Source organism: Nilaparvata lugens, chromosome 2 (genome assembly GCF_014356525.2).
Source record: "Nilaparvata lugens isolate BPH chromosome 2, ASM1435652v1, whole genome shotgun sequence".
In the NCBI taxonomy this organism is placed as follows: domain Eukaryota; kingdom Metazoa; phylum Arthropoda; class Insecta; order Hemiptera; family Delphacidae; genus Nilaparvata; species Nilaparvata lugens.
Genome location: NC_052505.1, coordinates 92,624,589 through 92,642,529, shown reverse-complemented (window position 1 = coordinate 92,642,529; position 17,941 = coordinate 92,624,589). Strand labels below are relative to the sequence as shown.

Here is a 17,941-nt window from a genome sequence, read left to right as displayed (position 1 = left end):
CAACTTCTACTGTTATTTCAAGCCGATTACTGAAGATTATTGTCGATTTTTTACTGTTTTGTCCGGGGTAAGAATGTATGAACGGCACAATATGAGAGACTACCAGCGTCATAAAGCTTCACAGGGAAGAACTACGTGGACTATCTGCTTGAGATAACAGTAAAAGTTGCGACATAAACGGCCTATACCATGGAATATCTACTTATGCTATTGGTTCTCTATGGATATGCTTGGCAGTCTCTTCAGACTGATTGGTCCTCGTGACCTACGTGAGTTCCACTCCTGGTCTTCTTTGAAGGTTTTGCCGATGAGGAAGGTGTCGCCAAGTTGCCTCTAGGGCGCCTGTCTACCCTTGACTCAGCCTCTTTATCCACATTTGGGTGAGTTTCACCCATCTCTCATCTACTGTACTTACTTGATACTTAAATGCCGTCGTCTTTGACTGGGGGTACCAGACAGACTGTGTTAAAAAAATTGGCATTATAACGTGGACCTCACTACATGTAACTAACCAATAAATGAGATAGCGGCACTTACTCGTCATTCCTTCCCAGTTGCTGATGCAATGAATGGTGATCGTCCTCCAGTTCGTACTTCATTTTGTAGTTGTAAGACTCAACACTGCGGCTTTGGTCTGTCTTCACAACATTGAAACTGTTTAGATTTTCAGCAAGCGATTCTTCCTGTAAGCCAACACTCCATACATCGTATTTACTCATTGGTTTGTTCTTGGAAAACTTCGAGTAATGCTTGGTCATCTTTCGCTTTTTCCTAGATTTTCTCCGTTCACTTTCGCTATCTGAGGAGTCAGAGCTGGATGGACTCTCCTCTTCTTCTTCGCTTGATAGCTGAAGGGCAGCAGGTCGACAAGGTTCAACAGCCTTCTGCATCATTTCTATCGGTCTCTCGAGAGGCGTGTAATCGACAATCTGAAATATCAATTTAAGAAGATAATATAGCTTAAACAAGTTTACAATCATACAAATAAAATTGATGTGCCCTCCAATGATAAATTGAATAGAATGGAATTGATATGTTCAAAGAATATTAGAACAATAGGACCAAGTCAGGTGCAATTCAAGACATAATAGATCCAGATATCTAGTCATGACTAAGGAGAGAAGTATGAAAAGTATGCAGATAAGTTAAAAATTGATACTAGATAACAAAAGAATAAGCTTTCCTATGACTCCACTATGATATAATCTTTCTTTCTCCTTACAACCCAACTACACTAGATTGAAAGGGTTTTCTAATTAGGTACTTGACTCATCAACCAGTAACGCAATTAATCAAAATTTATCCAAAAAATAAAATTAAAATGGGAATTTTAAATTTAATAAAAGCAATATACTAGTTACATCAACAAACTAAACCTTAGAAAATAGTGTAAAAACAAACTAAAATTATTTACCTCTCCATCTTCCAAGCACCCATCTTCGCTTTCCATTTTCTTCAAATCGAATACAGCTAATTCCAAACAGAAATTACAATAGATCTGATCTTCTACTACTAGATGTGGAAGCCGAATAAAACTAAATTTAATCTAAAAAAGTAAATTGACTCTTCCAAACATGATAAATTAGGTTAGAACTTAGAAGACGCGCAAATCCGCTGTCGCCAAATTCCATCTTGTTTGACTTTGACAAGATACCTATGATATTCTAGATTATAGAGTGGCTTTCAGTAGTTGGAATAAGCCACTTGGTTTGTTTACACCATATCAATTCTCCACAATTCACGAAGTCGAAATTGCTTGATTATAAAGTAGCAGAAATCAGTTGTTTGATAACTCGTTCAGGTTATGTGTAATTCATATTATAAATTCAGCACCAGATTATCATTGTATTGCTGTCCTTGTCTCTCATCTCATTGGACAAAGAATATATATTTATCTTTTTATCCTAACCTTATTATGATTTCAAGTACAGTAGACTATCCATTCACAAGGAAGGTGACCTCATCATCCCATCAGATATCCATAGTGCCGATAAAGTTGAAAGACATTAGGACAGAAATGCTAAAAAAAGCTATGCATAAGAATCTAGTCTCAATTAAGGAGTCAAAATATATAACAGCTCACCAACGTGCTGCCCAACATGAAGAACTCATTGATGGAATAAAATTGGTTCTCCACCAGCAATCTCCTCAGTGATTCCTGAAATTGCCTCTTGTAGACAGGTCTCTTGCTGCTATTGTTAGCTTGTTGAAAATTCTTGTAGATAGGTGGGCAAGGCCACTTCGTGTCCTGCTCAACCTCTGATAAGGTACATCTGGCTCCCTTCTTGTATTATATGCTGAAAACTCTGCCTGGTGGCGAGCTCATCTTCATTTGCATGGGTCCTGCAAAGTGCCTGAGAAATATAGAGAGCAAATACTGTAAGTATCCTCTCTCTGACAAAGAGAGGATGACTACGGAGTGATCCATGGTCTAGTTCTGATGATGCCCCAGGCAGCCTTACACTTGTTGAGAGCCCTGTTGATCTGCTCACAGTTGAACTGCAATTTGGCAGCACTCACCGCATGTTAATATGATTTCTTCAGACCATTGTGTATCTGCCTCCAGGGCTGAAGACCATCCTCACGAAATTTCTCATAAGCTATGAGCACCAGGTCATTCAGCTCATCTGTAATCCATGGTGAAATATACTTACTTTATACCATCCAGACACAATTTTTTTTTAAGCAAACAGATTGAAAAGCCAGTTGGAAGTATTTCAAAGAATGTAGAAAAATTTGATTCTGTGTCATGGTGAACCAGAAACTAGGCCCAGTGAACAAGGTTGAGATAGTCATGAATGCTCCCATCCATGCTGAGTGATGGGCATCACCCAAATGCACTGTCGATGCACCACAGGTCTCAGGGATAGGCCAGCAACATTAAGTGATTCAACCTCATAACAGAGAGCCAAGTGATCACTGATAAGGGGATCCATGGTAGAGCACCTCACATGATCAATATTGAACTACTCTGAAGGTCTGCAGAACTGCTATGGTTAATGGCCCAAAAATAGTCTGATGGAAATTGGAATAGCTGATTACCTTGTCACCCCTGCAATCATAGACATTCATTATAAACGTATTAATCGATTATCATTTATGATCAGCTGTGGACAATGTTGATCAACTCTTATTTGATAATGTTGCACTCATCTTTCCAATTTTCATAAGGTTGACTAAAACAGTTTTGTTATTATGTTTGAGCGATTTCAATTAATAATCAATAATATGTAACCAAAATTCTCTGCATGGTCCCAGTATCAATCAAAATCATAAGGGAGAATGTAAACTACACATTGGTTTTTTATCCTTTTCCAACTCTTCATTGGTGTCAATTTGTTTTTGGATTATTTGGATATATATAATAAGTTACAAAAATATTCAATAACAATATTATTATGTAAATTTATTATAAAAAATTCTAGACAGAATATATTTCAGATGGGGCTGATAATCATCAACAAGAACCAAACAATCAATATTAGAACAAAAGTCAATGAAAAATGGAGCATGACAATGGATTCCCATGATAATTTCCAATGACTCTTCATGAATCTTGTTTTAGTTGTCGAATGCTTACCTGTAGCTCTGTACGTAGTTATGCTTTCGGTGGTATCAGGAGTGGTCCCACTTCCTCGCTATAGAATTGATCAATCTTTCTTTATAATGACAAAAAACCTACCCCTCTTACCAACGATTAATCTAAGCTACAGACCACCTTGTCAACATAACCTGTAATGTAAACTAAAAACCATCTATCTTCGGCTGGCTGTTTTTGGAGTCATCACAATTTTTATAGTAATGGATTATCAGTTATTAATTTTATGTTTCTTTTTAAAAATTCATCTATATCCATGAATAAGAATGGAAACTAACAGGAAAAATAGGATATGAGTGTTATAGTAGTATACTTTTCCAAAACAAAACGAATATGTCGGGAATTAGTCCAGTGTCACCACAAGTTTTCAAAGCTTTGGTTACTGTAAATATTACCGAACTTTCATCTTTTGAGCAAAAAGACTTGAGGCCAATCCTACCATGCCTTGTTCGTATGAGCTTAATTTCTCCTGTTGATACAACCAAAAAATGTGTTGAGAATAAGAAAGAAATTTTGACATTACTTTCGGGGATAGACTTAGTGAATGCTATCGTTGCACTTTTATCAATTGATTTTCATGCCCTTGAAGTTGACGTAAAAAGAGAGCAACAATTGAGGTAAGTTCGTTTGTAACTCAACATCAACAAAGCTATAAATATAAAATATTATATAAATAACTGAGAACAGTTATCAGTGGCTATGACTACTGAATCAGTTTGTTGTGTTATATTATTGTATCTTGTTTTCCATAGTAAGATAGCAATCAATCCAACCTTCAATTTTGGTGTTCAACTAACCAATGAAAATTTTGGAAGACAAAATATTTGATAGGCCAAGTTAAAATTCAACAAAATGCGGTGAGCCTTTGTAGTTTTACATTTTGTGCTCAATCATAGGTATCGGTTTGCAAATGAATGATTTTGAGTACTATTTTCAGTAATTCAGTATATTCAGTCCCTGACCAGCAGTCGCCAGACAGACTTCGTCAAAATATAGCCTAAAACAATACACAAATAACTAGAGATGGCTGCAGATAATGTTGTTTTACAATGAAATAGACTAAATAATCATATGTGTGATTGGCAAGGCACTGGTCAAGACAACAATGGAAGTTCGGAGATTCAACTCTAAAATAGTAATACCGGTGAAGTGATTGAACTCTAGTAAAAACATTAAGAGTAAAAGTAAAATACCCAAAAGTAAAATCAGGTAAGGCAATCGAGTTAAAAGTAAAAATGGCTGGTTCCAGTGATTCGGACTTGGGTATGGTTGGAAAGCTATCCAACGATGAAGACTTTCAAATGTGGAAATTTAAAATTAAAATTTTGTTCGACTCTCAAGGACTTAGTGATATTGTTAATGGAAAAGAATTAAAACCAAACGACCCTAGTAAAGAAAAAGAACTTTCTATTTTCAATTTGAAGGACGCTAAAGCCAAGAAAATAATAATAACTACAATTGACTCAAAACCTTTGAATCACATTTTGAACTGTGAAACTTCATGTGAAATGTTTAAAAAACTGTGTCAAATCTACGAACGTGATGAAAAACAACAGAAATTTTCTCTAATGCAGGACTTTTTCAATTTTACACTAGAGGCTAATGAAGACATTGCTAGTTTCATCAGCCGTCTGGAAAATTTGACCCATAAATTGAAATCTGTTGGACACGAAATCGATGACGAGATGGTTATTGGCAAAATATTCAGCTCCCTGCCCAGGAAATACACCCACTTTCAAACTTCGTGGGAAGCAACCGCAATTTGTGACAGAAATCTCACAAACCTAACCTCCCGGTTGGTGAATGAAGAACGCAGACTATCTACTGATAAAGGTGATTCTGTGCAACCAGTGGTATTCAAAACATCGGAAATCCAGTGCTACAGATGCAAAAATTATGGACATATTTCCCGTGAATGCAGAAATAAAATGAAACAGAAAAGTGGTCTATTCTGTAGTATTTGCAAGAAGAATAATCATGAAGACAAAGACTGTTACTTTCGTAAAAAACAGAATGATAAGAAGAAGAACCAAGTATCCTTTTTAACTACTAATTCTAATGTAAAATACTATGACACTTTCGTAATTGACTCAGGGTCTACTTCACATATGGTAAAATCTAAATCACTATTTGATAGTTCCATTCCAATTAGTTGTAAAGTAGGAGTAGCCAAGGAAAATGAATCAATGTTTGCTCTTGAGGTAGGAAACATCAAATCAGACAAATGTAACTTAAATAATGTTTTATATGTTCCAGAACTTTCTAAAAATTTGTTATCTGTAAGTGCTATCACTGAGAACGATGGTAAGGTCTTATTTAGTGGAAATAGGGTTGAGGTGTTGAAAGACAATGAAGTCATTATGGAAGGCATAAAAAATTCGAATGGTTTGTTTGAAGTTGACTTGAAAATGCATAATTCAAATTCAGTCCATCATGTAATGACTAGCACTATTTCACCCAAGTCTAATGAGTCTAATGAAGTAGAATTATGGCATAGGAAGCTAGGCCACCTTGGTGTAGATAACATGAAAAAGCTCATAAATCTTAGTGAGGGAATGAATATTAAAACTAAAATTGATGACTTTTCCAAAAACCCATGTGAAATATGCTTGTCTGCTCGCCAAACAAGGCAACCTTTTAAAACAGTCAGGGAAAGGGCAACAAGACCCCTTGAAATAGTACATACTGATGTTTGTGGGCCTATTACCCCGGTAAGTTGGGACAATAAAAGATACATGGTTACTTTTCTAGATGATTTCACACATTTTGTCATGGTATTTCTTATTCAAAATAAAAGTGAGGTATTTGATATAATGAAACAATTGTAGCTGAAGTAGAGGCAAAATGGCATTCTAAAATTTCAAAATTTCGGTGTGATAATGGTGGGGAATATTCTAGTAATAAAATCAAGGATTGGTGTCAAAATAGAGGGATTTTCATGGATTTCACCATTCCATACACTCCAGAATTAAATGGAAAGGCAGAAAGAATCAATAGGACATTGCTAGAAAAGGTTAGGGCACTTTTGTTTGATTCAGGATTGAAAAAGGAAATGTGGGGTGAGGCTGTAAGGACAGCAGCTTATATTGTTAATAGAAGCCCAACATGTACTCTTGATTGTACTCCAGCTGAAAAGTGGTACGGTAAAAAACCAGATCTATCAAGACTACAGATTTTTGGAAGTATAGCATACAGTCATGTTGCAGGTAATCTTAAGAAACTTGACAGTAGAACCAAGAAGCTAACGTTTGTAGGATATTGCAAAATGGTTATCGGTTGTGGGATGCTGATAAGAGGAAAATAATTGTTTCTAGGGATGTAATTTTTTCAAATGTTGAGCAATCTAACCAAGGTGAAAAGTATTCTGACCCCAAAGTATTCAAGATAAATCAAGGCTTTGACATTGAGGGAATCGCAAAAGGTAATGATCCAAACAATGTATTTGAAGAAATTGAAAATGATGGAGTACAAGAAACTGAAATAAATGAAGTTGAAGAAATTGAAAATAATGAAGTAGAAGAAACTGATACAAGTGAAGCTGAGGGTATTGAGATTGAAACAAATGATATTGAAGATGGAATCAATGAAGTAGAAGTAAATGAAGAAAGTGGAGAAGAAATGATGGATGAAAATAATGAAATAAGAGGAGAGAGAAAAGAGTGATAAAAAACCAGTGTGGTTGAAAGACTATGAAACCAGTTATCTTAGTCTACAAGTAGATGAGCCTCTTACATTTTCTGAAGCTATGAAATCAAACAATTCTGTAAAGTGGTTGGAGGCAGTAAAAACTGAACTAAATGCTTTGAAAGAGAATAATACTTGGACAGAGGTAGATACTGTACCAGAAAACAAAGAAATTATTGATAGCAAATGGGTATTTAAAATTAAAAATGATGAGAAGGGTAACATTCAGTACAAGGCTAGATTAGTTGCTAGGGGGTTTCAACAAAAGGATAGCATAGATTTAAATGACATTTATGCCCCTGTGGCCAAATTGCCAACTTTTCGGATTTTCATGAGTGTTGCAAATAAATTAGGGTTTCCTGTATATCAGATGGATGTAAAAAATGCTTTCCTTAATGGTGATATCAAAGAAGACGTTTATATGTCATTACCAGAGGGAGTAGAAGGATTTAGGAATAAGGTTTGTAAACTTAAGAAGTCAATTTATGGTCTGAAGAAATCTCCAAAAGATTGGAATTCTAAATTTGATTCTGTAATGAAAATGAACAATTTTACTAGGTCTAAAAATGATTATTGCTTGTATTCTAAAATTGTGGAGGGTAAAAAGGTATTTCTATTATTGTATGTAGATGACATACTTATTTTTGGTTCAGATGAGAATGATGTTTCAAGATTGAAATCAGTCTTACAAGAAAATTTCAAGATGAAAGACTTGGGCTTAGTTTCTAATTTCTTGGGAATTAATGTCAAACAAGATATTGAGAAGGGGGTAACTGTTATTAGTCAGAAGGAGTATCTCAAACATGTATTGGAAAAGTTCAACATGCAGGATTGTAAGCCAATGGACACTCCCATGGATAAAAATTTCAACTTTGAATTATTGACTAGAGATAAGTCAGAGTCTGTAGAAATAGAAAAGAAATGTCGTAGACTAATTGGTTGTCTTATGTATGCTGTTGTAGGATCTAGACCTGATTTGTGTTGTACTGTATCTTTCTTGAGTCGATTCCAAAGTTGTGCCAGTGAAATGTTGTATAAAAATTTAAAACGTGTATTGAGATATGTAAAATGTACTTTAGATTTAGAGCTAGTATATAAGAGAGAATTGAATGATGATATGATTGTAGGCTATGTAGATGCAAACTGGGGTGGTGATTTAGAGAGAAGATCAACCTCAGGTTATTGCTTCAAGGTTTTTGGTGATACTATTTCTTGGTGTACCAAGAAGCAACAGAGTGTTTCATTATCTAGCACAGAAGCTGAGTATGTTGCTTTGAGCCAAGCTGCAAGCGAGGCTTGTTGGATAAAAGGAATTTTAATTGATTTTTGTGTTGTTGAAAATAAGAAAACTTGTATTTTGTTGTTTGAAGACAATCAGTCTGCTATCAAAATAGCTCATAATCCTGAGCATCATAAAAAAATGAAACATGTAGATATAAGGTATCATTTTGTAAGAGAGAAAATTTCTGAAGGTGTTATTCAAGTTGAGTATTTAAAATCCTCAGATCAGATTGCTGACATTTTCACAAAACCCTTGGGAAGGAACTTTTTGTCAAGTTTAGAAATAATATTTTTTAATAATTAAGATGTTTTGAACTATGTTAATTTTCCTATAACTTACTTTGTTTTTTGATTGATAAATTTTTTTTGGGTTATTTCATTGAGGGGGCGTGTTGTTTGACAATGAAATAGACTAAATAATCATATGTGTGATTGGCAAGGCACTGGTGACTCTGTACTGAACTCTGTCTCTGTGAAGTGTGTGTAACATGCCTTAAGTAAAACGTTTGAGTTCAATGTATTGGTTTGACTTTAAAGTAAAAATAAAATCAGTAATAATGTTCAAATAATCGTAATACTTTATTTCTTCACCGATATAACCTTCAACAGATAAGTCGTTTCATGTGGCTCTGTAGATGGAATGCAATACTAAATCATGAAACAATCTCAAATTTAATGGAATCAAATTTGACACATTAAACCACACACACATTTGGCACATTTTACATCAAATTTTGATGAAATCTGCGTCTCTCAATAATTATTGTTAACTTATAAACCTGATTTTAAATTTGACACGCATGGGCACAGGGTGTAAAATGACTGTACCGGTAGGTAATATACATGTTTAAAATATTTTTGTTTCAGACAAAAATTCGGAAGCGCTCATACCGATAGTTTTTTGATACAATCTCTGCAAAGTGGACTTGCTTTGGAATTTGAGCGCAGTGACTCAACCAGAAGGCTAAGACTTGTCTTATCAGAACTGCTCTTTGTACAAGCTCAGGTAATAATAATAATAATAATAATAATAATAATAATAAATAATAATAATAATAATAATAATAATAAAGAGTTTCTGTACCATATATAGATAACTTATAGTTTGATGTAAAATAGCAGCTATTTAATAGATTATTTACAGCTGTTTGTCACTATTTCAGTTACAAATTCCATTTTTTCTTTCCTGAAATTGTCCAGCCATTCTGCACCCAGTCATTGTAGAGGAGACCTAGACATCTGGGTGGTCATAGGACGTGTTATACTGATGATCTGGCCAGAGTTGAGAGGATTATGCTCACCCTCAAGAAAATATGGCTCAACTCACACTTACGCGACCCAAGTCGAGAAGAGACTTTGACTCTAGTCTCTCCTCGACGAAGCATGTGTTTTCAAATGGTGACACTCAGACCAGTCGATTCTATAGTGAGGTCCACGTTATAATGACAGTATTTGATCAACTTTGGTTTTGCTATCCTTGTCTATCATTCGACAAAGCCGATGGTACTATCCTTTTCTAGGTCCACAGCGATGCCAATTAAGTTTTTGACAGTGTAGAAATATAATTAATTAATGAGGAGAATTTGCATCGCTATTCTTCTATCTTTATCCACTGCCATTATAACATGGACCTCACTATAGACCCCGCGACCTCACGACTGTGAGACTGAGTCGAGAGTCGACTCGACATGTTGGTCGAGTCTCGACTTGAGTTGCGTAGTACCGTGCATTTTTAATGAAAGTGAGGTTGTTTTATGAAAGTGATGTTTTATCATTTTAGATAATACAATAATAAGAATTAGATAAGACAATATATTCATTATTTTAAAAACTTGTTACATGCGCAGAAGCGACGAATTGGATCTCATATTTTTAATAATGTGAGGCTAGAAATGGAGTAGCATGGAACTGAAGTAGCAAAAATGAGCAAGAAAGACGTAAGGTCAAGAGACTGGAGTATCCTCGACTGGAGTCGTACGATTTGAGTCGAGGTAGTGTAAGTTGAGCCTAAATGTGAGGATGGTGATGTTGAGAGTACTGCTAGATATATACATTTCAAACAATTCTACAAAAAAAGGATCGAGCTGGCTAAGAGGTTCGTGATAAAGGATGTACCTAATCAATGCAACAGAGGGCTGTGAGAATCTTAACAGGCGGCGACCATCTTGCTCTCTGCAAGCCCATCATTGCTCGCCTTGATGTGCTGACGGTCTTCAGCCATTACATCCTCCTATGCTTGGTGTATGTCAAGAGGATTCAGCATCCTCTGGCTGTCCGTAGTGACATCACCATTACAACACCAGGCACCGTGAGCGTTTGAATGTTCCCAGGAGACGCCTTCACCGATCACAGGCCAGTTATTTGATTTCTGCCTTGGAATTCATAAACAAGCTGCCTCCTGGTGTGAATCAGTTTGAGGTGTGAATAGAACCGTCAGGAAGCTGCTTTGTGACAAGGAATATTATAATGTGAACGAATTTAAAGACATGTTTTGAATTTTTATTAAAATTGGTCACTGTCTGAATCTGCTATCCAAATAGTTGTGTGTGTAATTAAGTGTATTGAAATTGAATTCTATGACGCAATCGATCCCACAAGTGTGGGTAATCGATGAAGCAGACGGTAATGGTCAGAATGTTTGTGGATGAATCTTAAAAATGAAAATCATGTCTAATATTCGCTCAACAAATTTTAAAGTAGGCACTGTCTTACTTAATTCAGTATTCATCAATATTTTTCATAATTGCTCATTATTCATCTTGGTTAGTATATTCCAAATGCTGATATTTTTAATACACTCAGAAACTCTTGTACATACTTACACCTGAGCAATATTTGTATTATTTTTGAGTAGAATTAAGGAATTTTTAAATTTTTTTAAGGAATTGACATTGTAATTGTTATTTTAGATCTTCATTCAATATATTCAACGCTTCCAATTATATATCATGTATTAATAAAAACAATATAAAAACTTGTAGTAGGCCTACCCTTCATTAAAAACTTTAAAATTTAAAGGGTACTACACGTTTTTATATTGTTTTAATTAATTTGAACAAAAGTAGAACCCATATAAGTGAATTGATTCTATATTATGTAATATCGGGGCACCGAGCTTCGCTCGTTATTTTTTTTATTGATAAACAGAACACAATTATTATCTAAAATGATCGTGTTTATATTTCACAGCTAGCTATACGTCATCTTATGAATTTCGGGGATGCGATATTTCGATTTTTCACATTTTTACCATCCACAGCTTTTTCAGCCAAGGATGAATCATCCTTTTAATGTCGTTCAGCGAGTTTTCTCAAGGATGAGACCTAGTGCAATCGAATCTTTAGATCATAAACCTACTATGTTCCAAATTTAGTGAAAATCGTTAGAGCCGTTTTCGAGATCCGTTAAACATAATATTTATATGATTTGTGATTCTGTCCACGAATAAATAAATAGATGAATAACCAGATATAAAAATAGCTAGATATGAAAATAACGAGATATAAAAATAACCAGATATATAAATACAGAAATTGCTCGCATAATAATTATAATAGAATTTATATATTTGAAGAAATAAAGCTCTATTATATTTTATTGACAATTTCCCAGTCAATAGACTGCGGAGAAGAATAAAATTAAGTTAACATTCTATTCTATTCTTATAGGTGCAGAAAGGCGCGGTATCGGAGTCTTATGTGAAACAGTCGGATCTATTCGACAATGCGGTGTACATAGCAGAAATATGTGATGTGATCAGCATAGCAATCGCAGAGCTGCCGGCCCTTCTCTCCATCCAAGACATTGCCGAAACCTTGCTTCACGTCAATCATGGCCCGGACATCATATGCTGTATTGTTGCAAATCTACCCGACTCTTTCTCTGAAGGTAATATCATAGAGAAAAGATATAGACCAGTCAATATAGACATATAAAAGGGGGTGTGCTTGCAATTTATATTGTAGTTCTGATTTTTTTATATCTTATTTGGGTACATAAGAGAAGTCCAGAACCAATTTCTTCATGCAAAATTTCCTTGTGCGAGGTAGTGTAAGTTGAGCCTAAATGTGAGGATGGTGATGTTGAGAGTACTGCTAGATATATACATTTCAAACAATTCTACAAAAAAGGATCGGGCTGGCTAAGAGGTTCGTGATTAAGGATGTACCTAATCAATGCAACAGAGGGCTGTGAGAATCTTAACAGGCGGCGACCATCTTGCTCTCTGCAAGCCCATCTTTGCTCGCCTTGGTGTGCTGACGGTCTTCAGCCATTACATCCTCCTATGCTTGATGTATGTCAAGAGGATTCAGCATCCTCTGGCTGCCCGTAGTGACATTCACCATTACAACACCAGGCACCGTGAGCGTTTGAATGTCCCCAGGAGATTCCTTCACCGATCACAGGCCAGTTATTTGATTTATGAACTGAAATTCATTAACAAGCTGCCTCCTGGTGTGAAGCAGTTGGATGAGGTTCAATAGAACCGTCAGGAAGCTGCTTTGTGACAAGGAATATTATAATGTGAACGAATTTAAAGATATGTTTTGAATTTTTATTAAAATTGGTCACTGTTTGGATCTGCCATCCAAATAGTTGTGTGTGTAATTACGTGTATTGAAATTGAATTATATGACGCCATCGATCCCACAAGTGCGGGTAATCGATGAAGCAGACGGTAATGGTCAGAATGTTTGTGGATGAATCTTAGAAATGAAAATTATGTCTAATATTCGCTCAACAAATTTCAAAGTAGGTCTTACTTAATTCAGTATTCATCAATATTTTTCATAATTGCTCATTATTCATCTTGGTTAGTATATTCCAAATGCTGATATTTTTAATACACTCAGAAACTCTTGTACATACTTACACCTGAGCAATATTTGTATTATTTGTGAGTAGAATTAAGGAATTGACATTGTAATTGTTATTTTGGATCTTCATTCAATATATTCAACGCTTCCAATTATATATTATGTATTAATAAAAACTATATAAAAACTTGTAGTAGGCCTTCCCTTCATTAAAAACTTTAAAATTTAAAGGGTACTACACGTTTTTATATTGTTTTAATTAATTTGAACAAAAGTAGAACCCATATAAGTGAATTGATTCTATATCTCTCGGGGCACCGAGCTTCGCTCGTTATTTTTTTTATTGATAAACAGAACACAATTATTATCTAAAATGATCGTGTTTATATTTCACAGCTGGCTATACGTCATCTTATGAATTTCGGGGATGCGATATTTTGATTTTTCACATTTTTACTATCCACAGCTGTTTCAGCCAAGGATGAATCATCCTTTTAATGTTGTTCAGCGAGTTTTCTCAAGGATGAGACCTAGTGCAATCGAATCTTTAGATCATAATCCTACTATGTTCCAAATTTCGTGAAAATCGTTAGAGCCGTTTTCGAGATCCGTTAAACATAATATTTATATGATCTGTGATTCTGTCCACGAATAAATAAATAAACAACCAGATATAAAAATAGCCAGATATAAAAATAACCAGATATATAAATACAGAAATTGCTCGCTTAATATAATAGGATGTATATACTTGAAGAAATAAAACTCTATTCTATATCATTGACAATTTCCCTGTCAATATTCTATTCTACTCACTTATAGGTGCAGAAAGGTGCGGTATCAGAGTCATATGTGAAACAGTCAGATCTATTCGACAATGCGGTGTACATAGCAGAAATATGTGATGTGATCAGCATAGCAATCGCTGAGCTGCCGGCCCTTCTCTCCATCCAAGACATTGCCGAAACCTTGCTTCACGTCAATCATGGCCCGGACATCATATGTGTATTGTTGCAAATCTACCCGACTCTTTCTCTGAAGGTAATATCATAGAGAAAAAGATAGCATGAAAAGATAAACCATGGTTTGTAGAATTCATTCAGATTTGAAGTTTTGTATCCAATTATGGTGTTGTGTATCTACAGTTGAGATGATACTGTATCATATTGTGGTGATACTGTATCATTTATGGTGATACCATAGAGAAAATATAGCGTAAGAAGGTATCCCATGTAATTGCTAGTTTATGCTCTAAATTTCGTTCTAAAGAACGGCACAGTATGATAGGCTACCAACGTCACATAGCTTCAGGAAAATAACTACTAGGACTATTGGCTTTCTCTTATATGATTGATAATTTATTACAAATGTCAAAGTATTGTAAGTTCTTGCAAGATTCATTGCATACAAAAACTACATTTTTATAATATCAAATTAAACATTGAGTTAACAGTGGTATTTGGAACATATACGCCCTATACCATGGGATATTTTCTTATGCTATCTTTTCTCTATGGTTGGTTGCACATATTTTGACATTCAATTCAGTTTCATACATTTTGGATCATCTTGGCACCAATCTGGATTTACAGTCAAGGCACATAATTTTTGTTGTACGGTATTCCAATTTATTATTGTTAATACTGCATCATGTGTGGTGATACTGTATCATTTTGTGTTGATATTGTATCGTGTGTGTAGTGATACTGTATCATTTTGTGTTGATATTGTATAATGTGTGGTGATTCTGTATCATTTATGGCAGGGGTCTCCAACCTTTTTTATTCAAGGGCCACATTGTTAATTCTTGGGAGGCTTAGAGAGCCAATAACAAGGATGTACGTGGAATTTGACTTGTGGGGACACACACGACGGGGGATTTGGGGGGTGTACAATTATTATGTTTCCATTAAAATGATATGAGGAGTTTTAAGTAGTTTCAATTAAAACACAGGAAGAAACAAACCAATTCATTTCATTTCAATAACAAGTCCAATTTATTGAGTGTAAAAAGGTCATAAGAAAACTTGACAATGCATTAATTTAGCAAGTTAAACAAATAAAGACAACTTGACAATAAACGAACTCACAGAAAGTTAACAAGCTAAAAGAGAATACTTATTTTTAGTGAGAAGATTGCATTTATTTTCCACTTGACATGTCCGCCCATTTAGGATCAAACTTTGTGGTTCCGATCATTAAATTGTTTTCAGATGTTCATCTGACAAGGAAGATTTGTATTTGGATTTAACAAACTTCATTTTTGAAAATGTCTGCTCATACTTTTAGGTAGATCCAAAAAGAGAAAAACATAGCTTGAGCATGTTTTGTTATGTTTTTAGAGTCTTTTTCTGGGAGAGACATGTTCATTCCGTGCAGACCATTTGCTAATATCTCGCAATGGTTGATCGCTGCTTGTTTACAGCTAATTTTACTCTTATTAAGAAATTGAGTGGCTAGTAAGAGAAGAGTACTGAACTCACAGTTGTTGTCAAAAATGTATATAATATATATTTTTAAAAATCTTTTGCAATAACTCTCGGCGGGCCGGACAAAATCTATCCGCGGGCCGTAGGTTGGAGAGCCCTGATTTATGGTGATACCATAGAGAAAATATAGCATAAGAAGATATCCCATGGTATAGGGCGTTTATGTTCCAAATTTCACTGTTACCTCAAGCCGATTACTGCCGACTACTGTCTATTTTTCAGTTTTAGCAGGGTGAGAGTGTGAGAACGGCAAGATATGAGACACTACCAGCGTCACATAGTTCCACCAAAAACAACTACTATGACTATCGGCTTAAGTTAACAGTGAAATTTGTGACATAAACGCCCTACAACATGGGATATCTTCTTATGCTATCTTTCCACTATTGTATCACCATAAATGATACAGTATCAACACAATATGATACAGTATCACCTACAGTATCAACACGATATGATACAGTATCACCACATTATGATACATTATCATATCAAATTGTAATTTCTATGTTGTATCATATCAGAGGAGGAACTTAGCTCTTCTAATTTCCATCGGACTATCTTTGTGCGGTTGGCTATAGTGGATCTTTATGATAGGTTTCATTTCATATCTAAATCTGAAAATTCTGAGCCAGGAAAGCAAACACACTATGGAAAAAGCATCTCTATGGTTCAATGCAAATAGCTTTGTTATTAATAACATAAAAACTGAACAACTCAACTTTAATTTAAAAAGAGGACCTCCAGTGAATAATCCAGCAAGTGTAAAATTTTTAGGGATTCATATGGACTCAAAGCTCACATGGGAGCCACATATCAAATATATCAGCTCAAAGCTCATCAGAGTAATTCATTTTCTCAGAAGTCTATCCGGTGTAGTACCTATGCAATATTTAAGAACGGCCTATTTTTCTTTCTTTCATAGTATAATATCTTATGGCCTCATCCTTTGGGGTAATGCCTCTCAGATCAATGATGTTTTACTCATTCAAAAGAAAGCTTTAAGAATTATAACTAACTCATCATATCTTAAGCATTGCAGACCATTGTTCATTAATCAAAAAATTCCAACTGTGATAAACTTGTATGTATATTATGTCCTCATTTATACCCGTAAGAACCTATCGTGTCTGCAGTTAAGAAGCGATGTTCATTCAATTAACACGAGGTACAGAAATCGCATTGACATACAGCACCAAAGACTGACAAAATCTCTTAATAGTTTTGAGATCACAGGACAAAAACTGTTCAACAAACTGCCTTCCCATTTACATAATGTGTCACAAAAGATATTTAAACAAAAGATATATAGTTGGCTAGTATTAAATCCGTTTTATAAATTGACTGAATTTGATGAGTGCCTAGTAAATATATGTTAGTAAATAATTAGTACCTGTCTATAAGTGTTGGTTAGTCTGATTATCTTGTTATCTAAATTCAACTTCTCTTCATCACTCAACTGTGATACTATAGTAGAAACGTCAAAATTTATTTATTGTTATTGTTATTCTATTTGTTAATATTAACCATCATTACATGAGCATTGTGTATAATATACTACTGTAGAAGTGTGTGACTTGAACTTATTGTTGTTGTGTTATATATTGACGTTGTCTATGCTGTAAAGGCTTTTCGACAATAAAATTTTATTTATTTATTTGCATATTGGAATTCAAATAACTTCTGCCTTAAATAACTTTTTTTTGTATTACAAATATGTTACAATTATTTCCTACAAATTAAGTTTCAATTTATAGGGAATAATTGTAACAGATTTTAATACAAGAAAGATTAATGTTTACTGTTTGGCCTTAAAAATTGCTCTTTTCTACTCATGTTTAAAAATCGAATACATATACAACCCAGTTCTTCATTTTTTTCAATTCAAAAGCTATCGGCTCATTACTTTACATGACTTTCCATTGTAAAATTGTGTTGTTTCTCTCAAAAAACTGTATTTATGCTTGAAATTTTGTATATGACGTTGTCCATGCATTAAAAATAAAGTGTCCAATATCAATAAAGCAGTTTCTATTTATATTAATTAAAAACATTTGTGAATAAAGATCACT

At 34.6% G+C, this 17,941-nt stretch overlaps 2 protein-coding genes across 4 annotated transcripts in view; one reads left to right on the top strand and one right to left on the bottom strand.

The window, feature by feature from the left end:
* Positions 1-1,626, bottom strand: part of LOC111048329 (phosphorylated adapter RNA export protein) — a 32,527-nt gene extending 30,901 nt beyond the window's left edge. Inside the window, exons 1-2 of one of the 2 annotated variants that reach the window (XM_022334204.2) lie at positions 1,415-1,626; positions 538-929 (exon numbers count right to left, since the gene is read on the bottom strand). In XM_022334204.2, coding sequence (XP_022189896.2) covers positions 538-929; positions 1,415-1,450 — 428 coding nt within the window. In that variant the 5' untranslated portion in view covers positions 1,451-1,626. The remainder of the gene's footprint in view (positions 1-537; positions 930-1,414) is intronic. The other variant, XM_022334205.2, reaches the window with a different exon arrangement.
* Positions 1,627-3,723: 2,097 nt separating this feature from the next.
* LOC111048334 (integrator complex subunit 2) overlaps positions 3,724-17,941 on the top strand; it is a 102,822-nt gene continuing 88,604 nt past the window's right edge. The window contains exons 1-3 of one of the 2 annotated variants that reach the window (XM_039422119.1): positions 3,724-4,215; positions 9,431-9,569; positions 12,232-12,451. In XM_039422119.1, the coding sequence (XP_039278053.1) occupies positions 3,932-4,215; positions 9,431-9,569; positions 12,232-12,451 (643 nt within the window). In that variant the 5' untranslated portion in view covers positions 3,724-3,931. Of the gene's footprint in view, positions 4,216-9,430; positions 9,570-12,231; positions 12,452-14,202; positions 14,422-17,941 lie in introns of both variants that reach the window. The other variant, XM_039422121.1, reaches the window with a different exon arrangement.